The sequence below is a fragment of the Sinohyriopsis cumingii genome, unplaced genomic scaffold (genome assembly GCF_028554795.1).
Source record: "Sinohyriopsis cumingii isolate HCF-2022 unplaced genomic scaffold, ASM2855479v2 utg002558l, whole genome shotgun sequence".
Taxonomy (NCBI): Eukaryota; Metazoa; Mollusca; class Bivalvia; order Unionida; family Unionidae; genus Sinohyriopsis; species Sinohyriopsis cumingii.
This window is the reverse complement of record NW_028316244.1, coordinates 53,185-74,988: the sequence shown is the minus strand read 5'-3', so window position 1 is coordinate 74,988 and position 21,804 is coordinate 53,185. Positions and strand designations below refer to the sequence as shown.

Here is a 21,804-nt window from a genome sequence, read left to right as displayed (position 1 = left end):
TGAAAAAGTATCATCTCTAGTGAATAAATTTACATTATAATAGAATAAAAAACAAACAATTAAATTAAAATAAATATGAATTAAATCAGATATAGGAAACATACTGCATTTACTTTCATCTGTACTGATCTTTACAAGACAGCAAAAGTACCATTTTAATGGTAGCTATATTAATCAATTTGAGAAAAGAATTAGGGTTAATTATGTCTTTAAATGTGTGGTTTACAGCAATCATAAAATATATAAAATCAAAGAAAATTGGTACATACAACTAACAGTGAATCCAGAGTTGATTCTGGATAATATTGTAAATAAGAATGTCTGTACCAAACAATGCTTACACTGTACATACCTTCAGTGTCACTGTCTAATTCCTCCAGTTTGACTGGCACACTAATGTCATGGAATTCTTCACGCTTCTCTGTCGCAGCTTCACATTCCAAACACCTCGTCTCGAGTTTCATTGTACCTTGAAAAAGTCTCTCCACAAAGTCCTTGTGAAGCTTCTGTGGTGTAGGTATACATAAACATTTCACACCTGGACTATTGGCCTGGGATCCTGGACTGATACACTCTGGTTTCATTGAAAATATATCTTCCAAATCATCCAATTCCTCATCAGATGTTAACTCAGTAATCTCCCTTTTACACACTGATTTCCCATTGACATGTCGTTTGTATGGGCTATTACTATATCGCACACTTCGTCTCAGAATCTGATTCTCAGCAACATGTTTTGTCTTTGTCTTGACTACATTGCTGCAGAGGTGATCAATCTTCTCTAGCTTTATATATGGCTGCAGGTGTTTCTGTGGTGTGTGATTTGATTGTTCCAAGCTTCTTGATTCTGACATTTTCTGTAATGCTTTAGATGACGTTTCTTGATTCCTATGACTGCAGCAGTTGCTTGGGGACTGAATACGGTAGTCTAATGATGCAACTGATGCTTCAGACATCAGCTGGGAAACGGGGGAATTCTCTCTTTTATTTGGGGACCTCAATTTGGCCTTAGCTGGAGAAGTAGACGACATTTTAGTTGTTAAATGTTGTTTTGGTGTATTTGCAGATTTTTGTGGACTGCTTGCTCTTTTGCTGGGTGTGATAGCACCAGTGGGGCTTTTTATTTCAGAAAGTAAACTCTTCTCTTCAAACTTTTCACTGATTATTTGCTCAGATTTCTTAGGAGACCTTGCTTCCTTTAAAAGTTTTGCTGGATGACTTTGACCCTTGCTTTTATCACTTGAACATTTTGCCTCTCCATCGTTGCTACCTGCTAGTGAGGAAATAGCAGAAAGAAGTTTCCTTGGTGAGGATCGAATGCAATTCACAAATTCCTTGCAACTGTCAGCTGCATATTTCAATGCTGAACTTGGTGAGAGGTTATTTTCCTTGACACACTGGACAATTTGTTCTTTGCTAGGTGAAAAATCACCTTCAGGTATTAAATCAACCTCTTCCTCTTCCACCTCCAAATCTTTGTAAACAGCCTTCTTTTCAGTAGGAATGGTGCATGTTTCAGCTCTAGTGGAGGATGGATTTTCCAATTTTGTTCGTTTTGTATTGATAACAACTTCATCTTGATCTATGATGCCTGCTTCATCACAGGCTTGGCTATCTTGATTGCCCATATCACAGTTTCTTCTTTTTGAATGAAATTGGTTACTCTTTACAGAACTTTGGTTGCTGCTTTCGGTTTCTAACTGATTTGACTGGTCCTCAGTTTTCATTAAAGAAACACTTTCCTGCTTCCTGACTGTCCCTCTAAGACCAAGTCTACGTCCCCGGCCCGTCATGCTATGCTCGAGCATGCTTATGATGCTGGGCTGAAAATGAGTATGGCTTCTTGCTGAACTGTGTTTCTTCTGAATGGCTTCGGGATTGACAAGCTCATTCTCATTCATGTCATCCTGTTTATTCCTGACCCCCTCAGAAGTACTTAACATTTTCACTGTCATTTCAACATCAGTGTTTTTTGTTGACAAGTTTCTAGTTCTAGGTCTTCCTCGTCCTCTCCTAGCTACAGCTCTGCCAGGCTGTGCAATGACAGTCCTCTGTTTGCTTAAATTTTTAAGTACAGCAGGAAAAGCCGCATTTTCTTCAGAATTCAACGTGGAGAAATCTGCTGTACCTGATCCATTTGAGCTCAGCAACTGCTCTGGGAAACCTGATGCTGAGGTCTGGTCAATAACGTTTGCTGTCACTGATGCCCAGTCCACAACACTGGCTGTATCTCCATGCCGTGGCATTGTAGGATTATTCAATTTTATCGCCTCCATTTTGTCTATCTGATCAAGTATATCTGTCTTTGGAAACAGATTCATTTTCACGGAGTCAATAGTAGGTCCATCACCTGGTACATTTTTGCAACAGTCAGAACTGTCTTTTGCTGACTCTACAGTTTCGCCTGATCCTCCTGCTTTGAAATTGCCTTTTAGAAAGCGCTGCATAATGGGATTGACAGGTTTCCCATCTGTGGTTTTATCTACCAATTTAATGTGATCCTGGTATTTTGAAACTTCACCCTCGGCTTCCTGGAGATAACAAAGTAGACAGCGTAAAAGCTCCTGTGCATCATGCTGCAGATTTCCCTCAAACATGGAATTCAACTCACTGAAACGTAAATAACGAATAGGTTCATTTCACTATATCAAAATGACTGGCAGGTTTTGTGTTTCTTAAAACTTCTGCAACTGAAAAATGTACATGAACTATTAGAAGACAGCATAGGTTACACAAAGACCACTGAAAACTGGTAACCTTGACCAAGACAGAATTGTTCTAGTTTTTAAGAAAATCCTAGATTGCTAGGCAACAATCTCTTTAAGTGTTTTTCATAAACTATACTGGCAATTTAGCTTGCCTTTTGAAGCACAATTACATAGGTGCTTGGCCAAGATCTTGGGTCCCAAAAGCGTTACATATATGCCAAAAATTAAATACACGTTAACATTTTTTATGCACTGAATATTTAAGACAATGACCTGAGAGAGTCATATTTAAACTCAAACATGATGAGAAAAACAACACACTGAAAAAATTGTGCATATAACTTGGTGTCCTCTATATTTGGATGTAGGCACAAACAATCATAATAATACAGAATATTTCATTTCACAGCATTTTTAATTGAACCTTTCTGTGAAACTTGACATATAACAAACATATATAATTGGACACCATTATCTGCAGAACATAAACAAGATTAACCTTTTCCTACTTAAAAATTCTGAAACATTTTCTTATTTAATCTGATCTGTGCTATTTGCCAGTGTTCAGTGGTCAGGTATACACATGTGGAAAACAATGTTATATGTTAATTAACCATTTTTTATATAGAATGTACATCCTATAAAAAAAAGAAATGTCAATCACTGGATGACCCCAAAGAGCAGAGACCCAACAGAAAGTTCCTGGAGAAACAAATCTGTATGAATCAGTTGTCCTCTATGATAATGAGTCAACCAGGTCAATGAGCCAGCGGGAATCTATCAAACTAGATTATTACCTAATATCTGGAGTGCCCATGAAGGTATTCCCATACTATGATGCAAAGGTCGGATGATCGTCTCTCCCCCCTCCCTCTTTAATTCTGAAATTTGGGGATATTTACTTGACCAGAATTTGTATATGCCATGACATTTGGAGGGTGCAATCTTGATACAGCGGCTTTGTTCGAAAATCAGAAGTGCAAACTTTAATCATCTGCTCTAATTAGTGTATATACATAATGTTTAGTTGTTAATACTTCTGTGTTTTTCAGGTGTGCTGTTCTTTTTTATATAAAATGCACGAATAAAAAGAAATGTGCTTTCAGGAAGATTAAAATAAGTCATACTTGAATGAAGGATGGAATGGAATGGGTAATTTCAATTACTAGTACATTTGTATTATTCTTTCTTTCATTTTCAGCATTACCTTATGCTTTTAATCATTTTTCTCTACCTATACTTATCTCATATATCAAATTAAGACAAGTGGAATTACAGCTACCACATCAATATGTGTACAAGGAATCAATATAAAATCTTATGTCACATTTTTAGGCTCAAATAAACAGTAAAATTCTGTACAAATGAAAAAAATATGAACTTACGGTTTTATAGAATCAAATCCAAAAATAATCAGAGAATAAAATTTTAGTAGTCCTAATAACAAAATGTTCTACTGATTTCACGTTCAAATCCCGATGAAGATTCCAAGATGGAAGACAACGTATGCTACAGTCTGTAGTGTTGAAGTCTAAAGTTTCTTGTAGAAATAAGAATTATCACTCTGGTTTCTTATAGCTGAATAAATTTTTATAAAAAATTTCCTTGTTCCACAATATTACATGAGCACACATATTTTCCAGAATTAATCCTTCTGAATCCAAGTAATTTGAAATAACTCCAAACCAAGTAATCTGAAACAACTCCAAACAGCACAACATAAAACGAACAGTTTAACGGCCCAACTTCTACTGAAATTAATTCTCAAAAAGATGGGTTATATGGGCTTTTTAAAACATAAACAAGGGTCATGTGATCATCTTCATCAAATTTATAGAAGCAAGTACTTGTTACAGCTCACGTTTACCCAGTGTGACCCCACACAAAAAAACCAATCATTTTTACTCTAAGAAATAAAAAAAATTGTTTATATCTTAAAAGACAAGGCCCCATCATGACCTTGGCAACAACCAATCATTTTAAAATAAAATAGAACTTGTTTACAAAGGTTACTACAAATTTTGAAACAAGGTCAGGATTTAGATCAACGCCTGATGTTTATAAACTAACAGTCAAGGTCAAACTATTTTCTCAAAAAAATATCTCTAGTGAATAAATTTACATTACAAAATCATGTAATGAAAAATATTTTCTTTTTAAAAACTGACAATTAAACTGAAATAAATGTATATTAAATCCAATATAATTAAATCAAATATACATAACAAAAATGCTTTATAATTCTTTTCTTTCTCAAAAAGTTATAATTAAATAAACGCACGTGAGAGCAAATATTTTATTACCAGATCAGAGTATTGATTTATATGAAATACAGAATCCTAAACTGCATCTATGGGTGACTATTCCAGATTGAAAGTGCCTTCCCTGGGTCCCAAGTAGGTTTTAATGGAACAGCCTTTAGTATGTTTAAGAACAAAACACTTAAGAAAATTAAATTGGCTGGTGGGTGGGTTAACATCATATGTGCAGAAAAAAAATTGGGGGGGTCTTTAAATTCGTAATTTGGGGTAACGATAAAAACCACAAAAATTCGTCCCCCATGAAAGTACGTGCTACTACAGTATCTGTAGTACAAAATTCTGATGCTGTGCATTGTCATTACCATTGCAAGTAAAAACCACTAATGTTTGAAAGCTAAATTGTGTTAAAACATAATGAAAAGTATCAGTGAAAACCCAACTTTATATGTGCTCTATCTTTTTCAATGATTGTTTTGATGTTGGAAGGTCACATCAGCATTCACAATATGCCTTTCTGACTTTGACCCTCCAATTTCATTTAGATATGCGAGAAAAAGAATCCTTTTTTATGCTTCAGCATACGATAAAACATTCACACCATGGGAACAAAATTTTGTATTAGACGCTAAGCAGAACCTCAAACTTGATGCAAACTTCTGACCCTCTGGTGGAATTTTCCTACCCTACAGGGATGAATATGAAGGATTCTATTAATACCCCAACTTTTTTCCTAAACAGTGAAAGTTATATAACAAGTATTAAATAAGGTCAGTACTATCTTGTTATGAAATTTAAAAGGAGCTTACCTTCATGCAATCAAAACCTTAAACACAACTTTTAGTCTGAGGTCTATATCTAACAGTGCCAACACTAAATACTGATCTGACGAATGCCAGGCTCATAAGATTTTATGGAACTTCATAGCCCTGATCAAACAGTAAAACTTACAGTAAAGAAATTCACAGAAAGCTTAGTCTTGCCTGCTCAACAAGAACATATTCCAAATACCTAGCAAAGCCACTAGAGCAAGAACAATAGCCCAGTGACCTGTTTTAGAAGTGCACGTTTTTGTCCTAAAAATGATTGCCTCTATCTAATTAATGACTGAAAAAATAAACCTGAATTGTTCACAATACTCATTTGGTTTAATAACTGTAAACATAATACCCTCAAAGAAAAAAGCCGAAAATTAAGTCACTGATATAATTTTTGCCCATGGTATTACCCGTAAAAATCCTACAAGTTTCGTAACTGTATAACTGTATATAAAGTAGGTCAGAGAAACTGAGCTATATCAAACAAGGCTGACACTCTCCTGGCCAAAACAAAAAAAAGAAAAGAATTTACAGGAACCAAAGAAAGAACCATTTTCTATTTTGAACTGCCAAACTGTTGAAACCATCTCTGATATTCATCAGTGATAACAAGACTTTGAAATTGGCCATTCTGCCATCCATACAAGATCTAAGATCACCATTTCCATTCAGGACCAACTAGACATCATCAGAAATTTTTGAGTGAAAACCTTATGTCAATGTGACTATCCATTCAGGAAGAACTGTGATAAAAATCTCAAGATGGCAATTGTGACAGCAGTAGTATATGTACGATTGGCACCATTTTTATTTAGGTCCAACTAGATATTATATGATATATTTATGGTGAAAATCTCATTGATGTGGTCATCAGTTCATCTTATTGTTAAGAATAGCTTTAACAAGATTTCCATTATGGTCGTATTAAAGATCAGACTGATACCAACTTCATTTAGGACCAAAACCAAACATTGTAGACAAACTTCTTGTGAAAAAGCACACATCAATATGACTTCCTACTGAGGGAGTAGCAACAAGATTTTCAAGATGGTTCCAATGATGGTCATAATGGGTGCCATATCATTATTTTCATTTAGGACTAAGCAGATATGATAAAAAGTCTTTTGGTGAAAACATGACACTGACATCACCATCCAACATGGAGGAGTATCAGTCAGATTTTCAAGATGGCTGCCATGGTATCAATATTGGATGTTCAATTGGCACAATTTTAATATAAGACCAAGCAGAGATCAAATAATTTTAAGATCAAGCAGACATCATAAGGAGCCTTATAGTCAATACTTCCTTCCTATCATAGCAGTAGTGATAACAAGATTCTCAACTTGGGTCTATACTAGAGGCCAGATCAACATCATTTCATTTAAAACCCTAGAGGCCAGATCAACATTTCACTTAAAACCAACCAGAAATTAGGAAGTGTGAAACAATATGGGCCAGTAACCTTCACCTTTGAGATCAGACCCCATACATGATAAGCAAAACACCTTTATAATGATGATGCACATGCATCCAAAAATTCATCCCCTAATTTAAAATATATTTAAAGTTATAGAGCTGATCAAAAAAACTGTAGTGGAAAACTTAAAATATGACAGTTACCCAGACAATATTGTAGCCCAGTGTAGTGTGTGAAGTACCTTCTAACACTGGGGTACAAGTATATAAAACTTCATCTATATATCACACATGGGTTAAAAGTTAAAAAGCAGAAAGGAAAGTGGGATGGATGGATGGAAAAATGGACAGAAGACAAACAGAAAAACAAATAGAATGTCTCCTTACTGTTTTGTGAAATTGGGGGAGAGGCAAAAGAAGGTTATTAAGTTGGCTGCTAAATGAAAACAAGATCAATGCTTTGGTACATAATGTGCAGAGTTTCTCCTCTAATTACTTGCAACAAACTGACATGGCAAGCCCTTTAATTAGACACGATTATGGTCTTCCATTAAAAAAAAAGCTGAAATGGGGGGTTTGGGGATCCTCACCCAACAGGGTGCCCTCAATTCAAGGGTTCAGACCCCCGGCCAAAAACACATATTACACATAAAAAACTGCTCCTGGTGCAACTTATGATCATAAAATAAGCGAAAATAATCATTTGAAAAACTAACAAACTTACCAAAAATATTCAACTTGACTTAAATAATTTCACAATATTTATTGTAACATGAATTTGTTCTCCAATACTATTGATGCTGAAGTTACATCAACTATATACAAATAATCCCATACATTCACTTGTATTTTTTTCCAATGGACACAACCTGCTGATATGACAGTTGAGCTCTTTTTGCAGATCTGGCAAAGATTTCTTAGCCTTCCTTTTTGTCACCACTGACTTTTTGACTCAATGTGCAATAGTTTCTCTTCCTTCTCAATGAAAGGCTTTTTCCTTTCCAGCAGGTGCTTGTATTGGCAACATGCAGTATGCATATTCTGACAGAGGGCTACATTTGTTCTCTCATACAAGAAATCTTTCTTCTTACAGTAATTAACTGCACTTTTTCCAGATGCTTCTGAGCTTCAATTTTTCTGTATGCAGCTTCTTTTGTAGGTGCTGTTCCAAACTCTTCCAAATGCGATTACTGTAATTCAGATCTTTCTTGCAAAGGTCACAAAATGCCAGTCCTCTAGCATTCAGTTTTCTTATAAACTGACCACCTAAATTTCCATCAACTTTTCACTCCAGCCATTCCCATTTCCATATATTTTTTAAATCTTTAACTTAACTTTTCATGTCATGGTCTCTCTCAGCAACATGGGATGCATTGTTTTGCAAGAATGCTTCTTCTTTCCATTGCCATCAATTTCCATTACACGAATTTAAACCTTTGACCAATCAGAATACTCTTTACGAGAGTCATGTGCTAACATATGGAACAAATAATTTACAAGGGTCGTTGCAGAATGGGACCAGACAGACAGTCTTTAAAAAACCGGGTTGGAGATAATATAAAAAACGGACTCTATCAAGAAAAATCTGAGCAGACTCCGCTTTAAAAATCATGTCTGTATAATGCAAAAAATAAATCTTGTATGGCCAATTTTTATTGACAATTTTAGTATTTTACAAATGGTGCCCAATGCAACAATGTAATGGATCAGATAATAATGACCTAACAATGCATTCGAAGTTTCACACTGATGAAATTCTAATGGATAGTACCTGATGGACCGAAGGACTTTATTTGGCCTCAAAGCCATGGACATAACATCATCAGATGCAATCTCTTCATAACTCAACTCTTTCCGGTTCATGTTTCTGTACAACTGAAAGAAAAAGTTGACAATATTTATTTCCTACCGTAGGTAAAAAAATATTTGAAATTAACCTGTTTTTAAGATAAATGTTATACACATGACATATCTGCCAGCTAACCACTAATGCTAGCATACTATGGTATTGAACCAATTTAGTCCTTTTTATGCCACACTGTGTTCCAGAACACTAAATTGTGTCACTATTTATGTGTGTGTGATTTAGATTTTTAACATAGCTTTAAACAAAAATCAGTCATATCGCTACGATGTCTGCAGTGTGACAGTTTAAAGTCATGTCTAGCACTGGGGCATCATGCCGCAGACATGTAGCATGATGTCCCACCCAGTCACATTATCCTGACACCAGGGAGACCAGTCCTGTCACTAACCTCTTAATACTGAGTGCCAAGCGAAGCAGCTGTTAGTAGCATTTTTGTAAGTCTTTGGTATGACTCGGCCGTGGTTCGAACCTGCAACCTCACACATCCGAGGCAGATGCTCTAACCATTAGGCCACCGGAGCAGTCCACTATGTCACACTTCGATCGAGAACTCTGAATTGTGTCACTATTTGTGCCATTCTTTGTACCAACACTTTAAAATGGTGTCAATCTGACTCAATGGCATCACAGAAAATTTGAAAGCAGAAATTTGAGTTACCAAAAGATACCTCAATGCAGCTTCCATGATATGTGTACAAAGTCTGACTGAAATAGCTTGGTAGGTGTGAGTGTCATAATCTTAAAATGTTTATGGACAAGCAGACATCAATTGATTTGGTTTGGGGGTGAGGGTGGCATAAGAAAATCAAAGCATTAAAGAGCTTGTAAGAAAATTTAATCTAAGTTAATACGAACTATAACCTGGCTGCATTGGCAATACAAATGGAGTGATCCTATTTCATGTTTGTCCTATTCCAAGCTAGACAAAAATGCAAGCTAAAGATATATTGATTTTAATAAAATAGTAAAATTCAAACTAATAGACTTGTCTACATTTTAAGTAGTCTTTTAAACTCTGTGAAAGTAAAACAATAATGTTGCAGAATGTATTGAAGCTTTTGAAATATATCTACTCAAGATAGAAACTTAGTAAAACTGAAGCTACTTCAAACTAATAAAGAGTTTTTCAAGTCAAAATTCCATTCCTGAAATAAGTTTAACTCGGTGACTGCAAAATCATCACAATCCGAAATTTTAATTTGGTCTAGAGGCCTTTCACTTGAGATTTCATTGTACTTCAACTATCACATTTCTAGAATAAAATATTTCTCTGATAATACTAACATCTAATGCATCCACCATCTCAAATCCAGTCCAAACAAGTTAAAAATGACAATAACCATGATTTTTGCTGTGTTTTAGCATTAGAAGTTTTAAAATGTTATCTGCTCACCCAGAAGGAAGTCAGAGGTGAATAGTCTCCTTGGAATCAAAGAAGGTCACTAAATTCCATCATTTGTCAGTTGAAAGATGGCCACCAAATGCAATCATTTATCATCTTATACAGGATTGATGAGTGGATTTGGGAGGGATTATAGATTTTATTTATATATATATATATATATATATATATATATATATATATATATATATATATATATATATATATATAATCTATAAAAATATATATATATATATATATATATAAACGATCAGGTTAATGTTATCAAAGAAATATGCTTGGCTCCAAAACTTTGGTATCTTCTTCAAATATATTACATGCTCATAATACATTACTTGCATAATTACGAAGTGGATAAACTCCCCATGCCCCAAAATTGTGTCTTAGCTCTGGTCTCCCAAGGTATGAGAAGTAGCTTCCAATCACATGTCAAATACGGGTTATGATTAGAACAGATCTATAAATGGATGAAGCCTTAAGGAAAAGTGAGGTTTTTTTTTCACAAATCCAGAAAAAAAAGGCCAAAGTTAAAAGTCCATCCATTCGTTAATGGAGTGGTAAGAATAAGCAAGATTTCCCTCCTCAGTTCAGCCCAGTATGTTCAAGTACCTGCATATTGGCATCCCAATCGAAGTTTCCCTGCCTGCTGTAGCAATAGTGTAGATGTAGGCTTCAGTATCAACATTTTCCATTTTTATCAACTACCTCTATAATGTCAGCATGTCTTTCACAGGGTGTCTGCTTCAATTTCTGCTTACTCATCTCACTTTAGCTACAGCTTTTATATTACAACTTATACACAAACTGATGTACTATAGGGTATTGACCATTTAATTTTCAGGTTTGGGTGGGGGGAAGGCCAGCTGTGATTTTACTATTTCCCTTTGAGCTCTTTCATTTTCTTTAATGGATAGAATATGGTTTTATTTTGCTATAAATCAGAGCAAGATATTTTTTCCAGTTACACACAGACAGAAATTACTAAAACATTAAACTGCAGTATAGTAGGGGTGAAACGATATACCTGTGCTGTGTATCAATATGATTCACGATACGCAGCCTTTGATATGATACATATCAATACACATTTGAACCTGATGGTCATTCCATCTTTGGAAGGTAGGTGGTGCCCTTTCATGTCTTAGAGACATATAGTTATCATATATTTATATGCAATTCTCATTGATGAGAAGATAACAATACTTCCAAACAGACTACCTGTTGGTTGCAGTGAGTTTTATCCAACGGTTTAGACCGTTTAATGGTATCTCCATTAAACTCATTTTGTACAACATGAATGATTTGAAAATATATTACTACCAATTTCGTGTCTCAGTTACAGTTGGAAGACATTATGATGTTATCTTCAAAGCAGAAGAAATAATGCAATTTCCTCTTGCAAAGAAAATCTCATTATGAACAAATATGGGCATGGGAATAAGGTTGAATACCAATAAAATCTATTACATTTTATTTCCTGCTGTTGCAAAAGACGGCTGCAGCCACAGGTACTTGTATTTGTTAGTGAAGCAGGAAAACTACTGACTACACCCAGTCCTATTGTACAATTTTCTTTTAACTTACACAAGATTATAAACTTGAGCAGTTTGAAATCTGCCCCATCCCGCATTCTAAGCTAATTTCGTTTATTCCATCAGCACCTTCATTCACAGATTAAATATCTCTGCATACAAAGAGAAATTCCAAATTTGTTTCCCCTGTACAATTTCAGGAGAAATCCTGCCATGATTTTATATTAAGTGAGACCTCGACCTTTATCAAAAAAAAAAAAGGTAGGAAGAAATGGCCATAGGTCAATACTTATCTAAATTTCAATATCTGCCTCTCTTTCTTATAGCTCTACTGAAATCAACATCTTTGACAGGTGTCACTTTTAGCTGTATAAGCATTAATCTGTTAATTAATTCTGAGCATACTTTGCTCCTTTTCTTTGTATCAATATTGTTCTGTGCTTCTTTCTGAAGGGGCATATACATAGCAAGCTTTGTCAGCTTGAATATGTTGGGAATCTGATCTTTCTGACTTATGTACAATTTTCCATAGATCACAGATATTATCTTTTGGATATCTGCTCCAAAATAGGATTTTTCACTAACATTAACTTCCTTTGTTAAATCAGTAGCTTACTGACAACTATGCCAAATTTCTTATCTGTTCCATCATCCTGTATAAGGGTATTTAGTTCATCAATGATTGTGCAAACAGAGGTATTTTATTAAATATCTTTACTTCTTAATTGCATTTTTTAACCCTGATTTTATTCAATTTATCTGAATCCTTATACGGATACATATGCTTTTGTAGCATATGATCTGCTGTACAAATATGATTACTTAAAAGAATGAAAACTGCATTAGACTTTTAAATTGTCTGTATTTTAATTAGGCTCAGTATTCTGCTGCTTGTACATTTAATTTCTAAATACCACCGAAAGGGTCATGCCATCTATTTTTTTGTCCATCCAGCATGTACATCTGACTCGTGTTTAACACCATTTCGGGCTCAAAATCACTCACTGGTGTCTCCATTAACACTTTCCCCAACTACAATAATCTGACATGCTTCATAACTTTCAAAAGTATTGTCATCATCACTATCATCAGCAAGTATTTGCCGAACAAAATCATAATGAACCACACCAGGAATCAGACGTTTTGGGTTTTCTTGGTAGCCTGTATTTTAAACACACATTTGTTAAGTCTTTCTTCATGAATGGTGCAAACTACACCATAATTTTTATTCCTGGGCATGTTGTTCTAATCAAATTTAGTTTCACTGTCCTACCAGCACAAGAATTAGTACAAATTTTGCAAGATTCACACAATGGCACTCCCTGACAGCATACCTGAGATATCTAATGACTTTCCCGCGATGTCTCTTTGTTTCTTTGCCAATACTTCCTGTTTGTCACACAGAGAATAAGCTACATTGATTTCTGATTGGTGGTTATTGTTTAACCCGGAGTGAAAAGAGCAATAATCACAAATGAGAATTCAATGTAACATATTTCATTGTGCAACACACCAGAAGCATATGTTTCGAATCAACGAAAGGAGTCAAGAGACAATTCAAAGTAAAAACTTCACATGAAAGTGGTTATTGAATGATGAGTAAAGTATTTCATTAAACACGTTTGGAATGTTTAGTATATGCTGAACATACTTCTGGGTTAAAATAATTAACATGGAAGTGGGGGGGGGGAGATTATGTACCATGTCACTTTGTGTTAACACAGCGAGTGATATTTCTTAAGTAATCCTTTTTTGTTTTTAATAATAAACATGAGTGCCTGTGACTGCAAATGATGTTTCAGATGGATTATAACTATAAAGAATAACAAGGCAACTAACAATAAGTATTCATGACAGCTTAAGACTATAAAAAAAATGCATACAGGAACTATCATTTTGTATCAATTCTCCATCTCTTGTATCAATATGTGTATCGTTTCAGCAAAAGTATTGATGCAATGTTTCACCCCTACATCATACCATGATACAAATTGCTTTTATATTTTGTTGTTACCAAGCTGTAGTCATTTAATTAAATTTTATGCAATTTTATTCTTTTTATTGGATACAATTCATACACATTACAAATTCTTAATTCAAAAAGTGATATACTTTATTCAGTTTTAATGCTCTTGTATTACCTCATATAACCTTATGGAGATAGTAAAATTGATAAAACTCACTCTTTTGAAATCCAAGAAGTTTGCAATGAAAGCCCACAAATTGAAGAATTTTGCATTTTAACCATGTTAATTATGCAAACCTGCTAATTTAATAACCCCACCCCCACCCACTTCCAAAAGTGACAGCACACAGAAATTATGCACAGTCAATCCACCTTGGGCATAATGAAACCTGTAACATTCATTAATATTACCAAGATTCAATCCGATCATACAAGTGCTTAAAATGAAATAAAAACAGTCAGTTTATATTCGATTTAGAAAATGTAATAAATTGATTTGACAGAATCAAATAATAAATCCTTGTAATTTTCTGAAGATAAAAAATTCTTTCTTTGATTAGATTTGAAAAAAAGCAGGTAAACTCTAAATCTGCCAAGAACTTTGAGGCCATGCTATACAGCTCTTTATAAATGAATTGAAAACTATAGGCAAATGGATAAGAGGATTGGGTGGAGAGGTTCAAAGACTAATATTATAACAATTGGATTCACAGTCTTACAATGTAATATGCCCAACTTGACAGTTATGATGTGGTGAGGGGAGGTAAAAATCCCGCTACTCCGTCATTGTAACTGTCATGGTTGATGTCTTGCACTGTCAGATTGTTGGACCCTCATCCCTATAGCATTTACCAGTAGTCTTAATTTCATCTGTAAGTAGCCCCTGAATGTAGCATAAACTGTTAATGAACATGAAAATTGATTTAAAGAATTGGGCGTCATTTGCTGTGCAAGTCAACAACTGACAGTTTATGCCACGATAAACTCGGAAAAAACAATATTAAATTCTTAATTATCATATAAAATGTTAGTTGAAACTTAATATAATGGGTCTATTCATTAATATTGTTTCATTTAAAAACTGCCTTTCTGCCCCACCACCTAAAAAACAAAATCACACATGAGAATTACAAAAAGGGCAATCCCCCAATGTCGAAATTTTTGAGAAATCACTACTAATGACTCTTTTATGGGCAAGCACATTCTATAGGTTTTCAGACTGTTCATAAAGAAACTCAAGATTACTGAGCCCTTGTGATCCAACTATTCATTCCTCGATTTGGGATTTTCCCACACATGGGAAATGGATGAAATAATCATATGCTCAAAGGAACATGTTGCATAACTGACCCATTTTTAGTTCAATAATGTAAACGAACGATCTTGTGCAAGACATACCCTGAAAAGGTTTTTGACCACTTCCCAGACTTCTGAACCTGAAGTTTCTTTTACTGAGACGTCCTCAGATTCCTAAAATGAAATGCCACAAAAACATAAAGTTACTAAATCTATGCTTGTAAAACACATATACCCGAATAAAGAAGAATTTTTTCTTCTTCCTGCAATGGCTTGAAAATCTATTCCTGTCATCTCCATATGGATTAAAATAGGCTAGAAAACATTTGCTTCCAATCATGCTTATAAACTCCTTGTGATGGACAAGTGTATATACATGACTCTAAATATTAAGACAGGAACAAATAATTATTATTTTTCATGTTCCAAGGCATGCATGTATAAAATATAACCTTTTTGATGATCTCACACTTGCAGACAGAAAACTTGCTCAAGGCACAATTGGTAAGATCATCAAAATGTTACACAGGAGTAACCACCTCCTGTTTAATTACAAAGTAAAAAAATTTATAAACTATTATGGACATATTTATATTATTTTGAATATGTACATTTTCCGAGTTCTCCAACATAAACTAAAACAAAATAGCAACTTTACAATCAATGTGCAACTTACTGCTCAACAAGGGACCAAATAAATTGGTTGATAGTTTACAGTGGATATTATTCTATGAGCAAATCTTGGCTTTTTATTTTGTCTTTATTACCAAACCTACTTTTGTCCAGGTCACATTTTAGACAGGTCCATTGGTGTTGTATTTACTTTGTTTCATGTATTCAAGTGGTACCTTCCTCAATAACATCTGAAGGAATTCATAAATTAAAAGGAAACTGTATAGGAGACTTTACATTAAGAAAACCTAGTTCAAATAAAAGTTTGCTTTTTAATGATTTTTAAGCGAAATATTATAGAGTTATGCCCCCTTCTCTGCCATGGATCTTTATCCTTTAATCGCATCTAAGTTACAGATATGTCAACACAACAGAATGCTTTTCACATATCAAAGCTTCAATTTTTCTGAATCAAGGCAGCCCTCTAGAACATGGTTCCCATGCTTTCTAAAGATAAATTTCCAGGTCATTTCCAGGATGAAATTACTTTTTTCAAGATTCACATATGACCATTACTGAATGGAATTAAGAACATTTTAGATTATAAAACATGCATTTTCTAAATCTAAAGTTGTTTATTTTTCAAGACCCTCCAAAAACATCGAAGTCAGAAAAGATAATCATGTACAAAACCACAAAATGTATCACACAAAAAAAGTTTGATTATATTCCTATACATTGGCATGTAAAGTCATTTCATTGTACAGAATAAAAATTCTAACTTCATTTTGCTGCATTGTTTTTAAGTGGGAACAGCATAATAATTTATGTTTTTGTTTCCTTTCAAACCTTTAATTCTAAAGAATTATCTATCTATATATATATATATATATATATATATATATATATATATATATATGCATCTCATAGAAAGTAACATTTCCCATTATAGTATATTAAAAAAAAACATTAAATGCAAATAATTATAATCTTGTCTTGTAACAAAAAGAGTTTAACACTGAATTTACCTGTGCCATTAAAATCCCCAACAAGATTTTTCAAACAACCTAATCTCCTTTAGACGATATGGTTAAAAATCCACATTTAGAAAACATTTTCAAAATGGTTGATCTAAATTTTGACAATGACCTTCAAAATTATATACTGTTGTATAAACAAGGACTGAGCTTTCTGTAAAATCAACTGGTCTTCATGTAATTCGTTAAACAAGTCCCCAAACCTGTACTGATACAGGGGATTGTAAAGTTTTTTAATATACCACCATGTTGTCCAATTCTGTGTATCAGGTAATTCTGCGAAACAATACATTTCTGTGAACATTGGATCACGTGTTATTTTTTGGTCAAAAATCCATTTTGTATCAAGAAAGAACAATCGTACTTTAATTACGAAAAGTGATATTCATAAAAAGTGTACAAAAATAACCCACATTTTGAATTGAAATGCATATGAAAAAGTGATTTCTAAATGTCAACATGAAGACCCACTCCATGACCATCTTGAACCTGTAACCCAGAAAATCCTATCTACTACTGTTAGAATCATACAAATACATTATATAAAAGATGGAAATGTATACTTTAAAAAAATTCTCCATCTAAATCCAAGTTTCCAATTTTGCAAGAAGCTGTCCCACACATACAAAAACGTCTGCTACCCAACACGTCAGCTTGCCACTAGAATGGGATTCTCATGAAATTTTCCAGTGTATAGTCTGTTTTTATATTCTTTAGTAATTTTTCCCCATAAACAAGACGTTTTAAACACAATACACCCTATTCATTGTTGTTTCTCTTCCACATATAAGCTTATTTTTTTTATAAAACGTTGAACTTTACTCAATTTTTCACAAGATCGGTTTAGTTGGCTTAATATCACTTTCCATTTATTGGCATTGTTACATTGAATTTTGTAAAACTAGCTATAAACCTGACCTAATTAATCATCTGAACTGCTGACAGAAACAGTCCAAAGTAACATATTTCATTTCTATAGCCCGATGGATAAACATTACATCTTTTCAAAGCTGTGCGCAGAATTGGCCAACATATCAAGAATCATGAAAACACAGAGGTGGTATCCCGTGTGTCCAAAAATTAATATTATTTTGAACAGAATATACTGGTGACAACTGCCTCTTTCATTGCAGTATTTTTATTTTTGTCAATCGGTCAAAGTTGGTCAGTGTTTTGCTTCAATATTGGAGACAGAAACATTAGGTGCCCAGAAATGCCAGACAGCACTGTATAATACAATGGACAACAATTTTCATTTCAGCTCTGAGATTCAACAAGTTTGACTACAAATCTGGCTTAAAATGAATAACAGTCCGTTTTCTAACCGAGTTTCCTCCGCATATTCCCACCCCAGATTTCATATTTGGACATTTAGGTTGGGGTTTGGGGTCATTGCAACTGCATATCGAAAATTTGGAATTTGCCACCACCGTGTGGCCGCAACGTATGGTAGTTGCTTACCAGTGGGCCTAGAAATTTAAACTTATGTTATATCAACTAATACCTGCGTGAAATCAACAGGAAAATGATTTATTTTCTCAGAAAAGGCAAGTGTTATAACTGTTATGTTGTTAATCTGCTGCAAGACAAGACGAAGCTACAGCATTGATGAAACCTGACCCAGTACTTGCCATTTGGATTACTAGTCACATGACTTGACAAATCTCAAATGACAATGAAAGTCCCATAGTCACGTGATATCAACAACAAATTCCTTTATAATGTTGTTGTACAGAAATTCAATTATATTAAATGAAAGTCAGATACCTTTTGTAAAAACCAGCAATATGGCCAGCCTGATTTATCAAGCAGAGAGCACGTCAACAAAAGAACTCCATAAGTTGTTCTCAGAATATATAAATATGGAGAATTTTGTGTCCTTTCATTTTTGTTACAACCCGTATAAAATGTTTTTCTCTACAACATCTGAAATTGTGGGTTGTTAGATTTGTGTACTCATGTGACTAGCAATGCAAATCACAAGTACCAGGTCACATTTCATCGACAATATAATTTTATCTTGTCTTTCAGCAGATTAAAGACATAACGATTTTTATACAAACAATTTCTGAGAAAATAAGTAATTTTCATATCGATTTCGCAAGACCATCCAGTAAGTGGCTATGCTTTGCCACCACCATGCTGGCCTCTTGTGATGCTAGAGTGGTTTTCATACCTTGTTGACTCAGCATATATGTTTATTGCAAGCAACTAAATGATCCATACAGCACCCTCCGAAAATTCTAGTCAGAACTAGATAAATGTAACTCACAATCAGTTTAGTTATGACTCAATTACGTGATTGTTTCAGGTGGCAAATTCCTAGCTTTTACCTGACTTTCACAAATATTGGCAAAATTCAAGGACTTTTTACGGTCGGGAAAAAATTATCATTTCTTCAGACTTTTTCCCAATAATTCTCCAAGTCAATGACTATGACCCTGACTTTTATGGCCATAAACAGATTTTTTGCCTTCCCAACTTTGTCATATGTGGTCTTGAAATATTGTTATTGTGCAAAAATTGGAGAGACAGATGATCACATGCTGAATGTCACAGCATAGTATGCTCTACTTTACGGTAGACATAACAATCCAACAAATGAATCATCCATGAACAGAATTAATCTTGTCTATAACAAACCATAGAATCATATATTTTTAGTATCAATGCTGCTCACAGCTGACAAATTTACATCTATTAATTTTATGCCAAGAGAGCTAACAGGCAAATACATTTCAAATCAATACTAACTTCTCTTTCAGCATTCTCAACTTTCTTCCTTTTCTCTACCAGGAGGATGTAGTGGTACAATCTACTGAGAGAACTGACAAAGCCTGGTGTGTATCGCAACACTTGCAGAATGCTATTCAGGAAGCAGGTATTACCTGGGAAGAAAATATATACATATTAGTTGAGCTGGATTTGGTTTTTGAGCCTTTTGTTTCTGAAGATTGGTACCTGGTCTCAGTAGTTTTGCACTTAAGGTTCTGGATCCAATCCTCTATTCTTGCTCATGCAAGGATAAGGAACTGCTATTACATGGGGGGGGATCCTCATGGTGTGTTGGTTTCCTGCCTCTCATTGACCATTTCTTACAAATATCTGAGGAAAGTATTTCACACTATATAGCAAAAAGAACAACTGTCATGACTACCCATGCTTTGTATTGGGCTCCGTTCCAAAAGCAACTACTGCTACTACACAAACACACACACAATATGGAATAAGACACAGAGTAGTAATCCCAAAATCTGTTACAAATATTTCACCCTCCTCGACCATAACAAGTCTGGTAATTTTTTTTTATTCATAATGTCTCTATAATGGCAATTTTTGTATACTGGACCACAGATCACCTCCTAGGAACCCAGAGCAGGGACTTAAAAACCACACTTTTGTAGATGGCCACCACGTGGACAATGTATTTACCAAGTTCTGGTAAATTTCCACCCTGCAGTTAAATGTGGTTATAGTCAGACAGACACATGGAAGGCATCACAATATCACCTCCAATAAAGTATAGGAACAATAAGTACTAAAAATTTGTCCAACACAGGTCACGGTCAATTTTACAATTAGGGGGAAGTGACTTCTACTTTAGCACAGTATATAGAACAGAGGTAGAGTGGGCACTATCCAAATTTGTTAAATAATGGTGTTTTGAAAAGAAACGAATATATAAGTTTTATCCTGTTTTCTTTTAACCAAGGTTCCAATAACCCTATCTACACCTTGGCAGATTGAACAGCTATACTGGTTCTTTGTCCTAGCAACATCTATTGGATTTCATGTGTTGCCTCCCTTAGTATGTTACACCAACTAACCATTGTGCATTGTACATCAGCTGAAAACAGTGGAAGCAATTGACCTAAAAGGGATACTTAGTAAGTTTGACATCAAAAGTATGGCTATGTACCAGAGGGAAGTCATTGTGGGGGGGGGGGGGGGGGGGACTCGGTCAACAAACATGCCTTGGAGTCAACAGCCTAAATTGCTCAGGTTATTAACAGCAGCTCACCATTTTGATAATGAGTGTGTCAATCAGAACTCAATCACCTCAATGAATTCATTTTTCTGATGAGGTTCAAGATAAAGACAAATACGCCAACAGGATCAATCTCACAGATGCCTACTTTCATGTCCCTATTCACCCAGCTTCAGAAAAGTTTGGTTTGTTTAATCCAACAAGTTTACCCATTTCAAGTTCCATATTCAGTCTAAATATAAACACCTAAGTCTTTCCCAAATTATCTACCAATGCGATCTCCAAAACATATACAAGTTCTATTCTCTACTGTCCCTTTTCAATCATCTCGGTTTTCTCATGAATTGGGGAAAAATTTGACCAGTACCCATCTCAAGATTTTGTTCACCTGAGTATAGAAGTTATAACCAAGCTCAATAATGTATGCCACCCTAATGTCTGCATCAATCTGATTATCAAACTCAAACAGTCATTTCCAACAGGGCAGGCATTTCTGCAACACCCTGGGTTATTCAATGAAGCAGCAAAATTGATCTCACTGGGCTATTATAATATGCAACCATTACATATGACTTTGCCCCTCAAAATCAGGATGGGACCTCTTTCATATTATAAATGAGTTGCCATCAGGCATGTCCAATGAAAGTGTTATCTAATTTACCTGGAAGAAATAATAGTAAAATTATGGTCTTCTTGGCAAGCAGATTTTATGTCAGGACAAATAACATTTTTTTTCTCATTTAATGGGACTTGCCCTTGGCATGTGTCTAAAAACTGGGATAAGCACCACAGCACTTGAACAGTGGTTGACATAAGGACCTGCAGGAAAACAATGATTCATGTGAAATATTTTGTGAGTCAATTTATCATGATTTCTGTTTATTTATTGTCATTTCTAAAG

The 21,804-nt window shown here is 34.6% G+C and overlaps 1 protein-coding gene across 1 annotated transcript in view; it reads right to left on the bottom strand.

Annotated features, from left to right (window-relative positions):
• LOC149770170 (uncharacterized) overlaps window positions 1-21,804 on the bottom strand; it is a 58,868-nt gene that overhangs the window by 24,507 nt on the left and 12,557 nt on the right. Inside the window, exons 4-7 of the mRNA XM_089949292.1 lie at window positions 19,670-19,803; window positions 15,369-15,440; window positions 8,975-9,078; window positions 353-2,610 (exon numbers count right to left, since the gene is read on the bottom strand). Of these exons, the coding sequence (XP_089805418.1) occupies window positions 353-2,610; window positions 8,975-9,078; window positions 15,369-15,440; window positions 19,670-19,803 (2,568 nt within the window). The remainder of the gene's footprint in view (window positions 1-352; window positions 2,611-8,974; window positions 9,079-15,368; window positions 15,441-19,669; window positions 19,804-21,804) is intronic.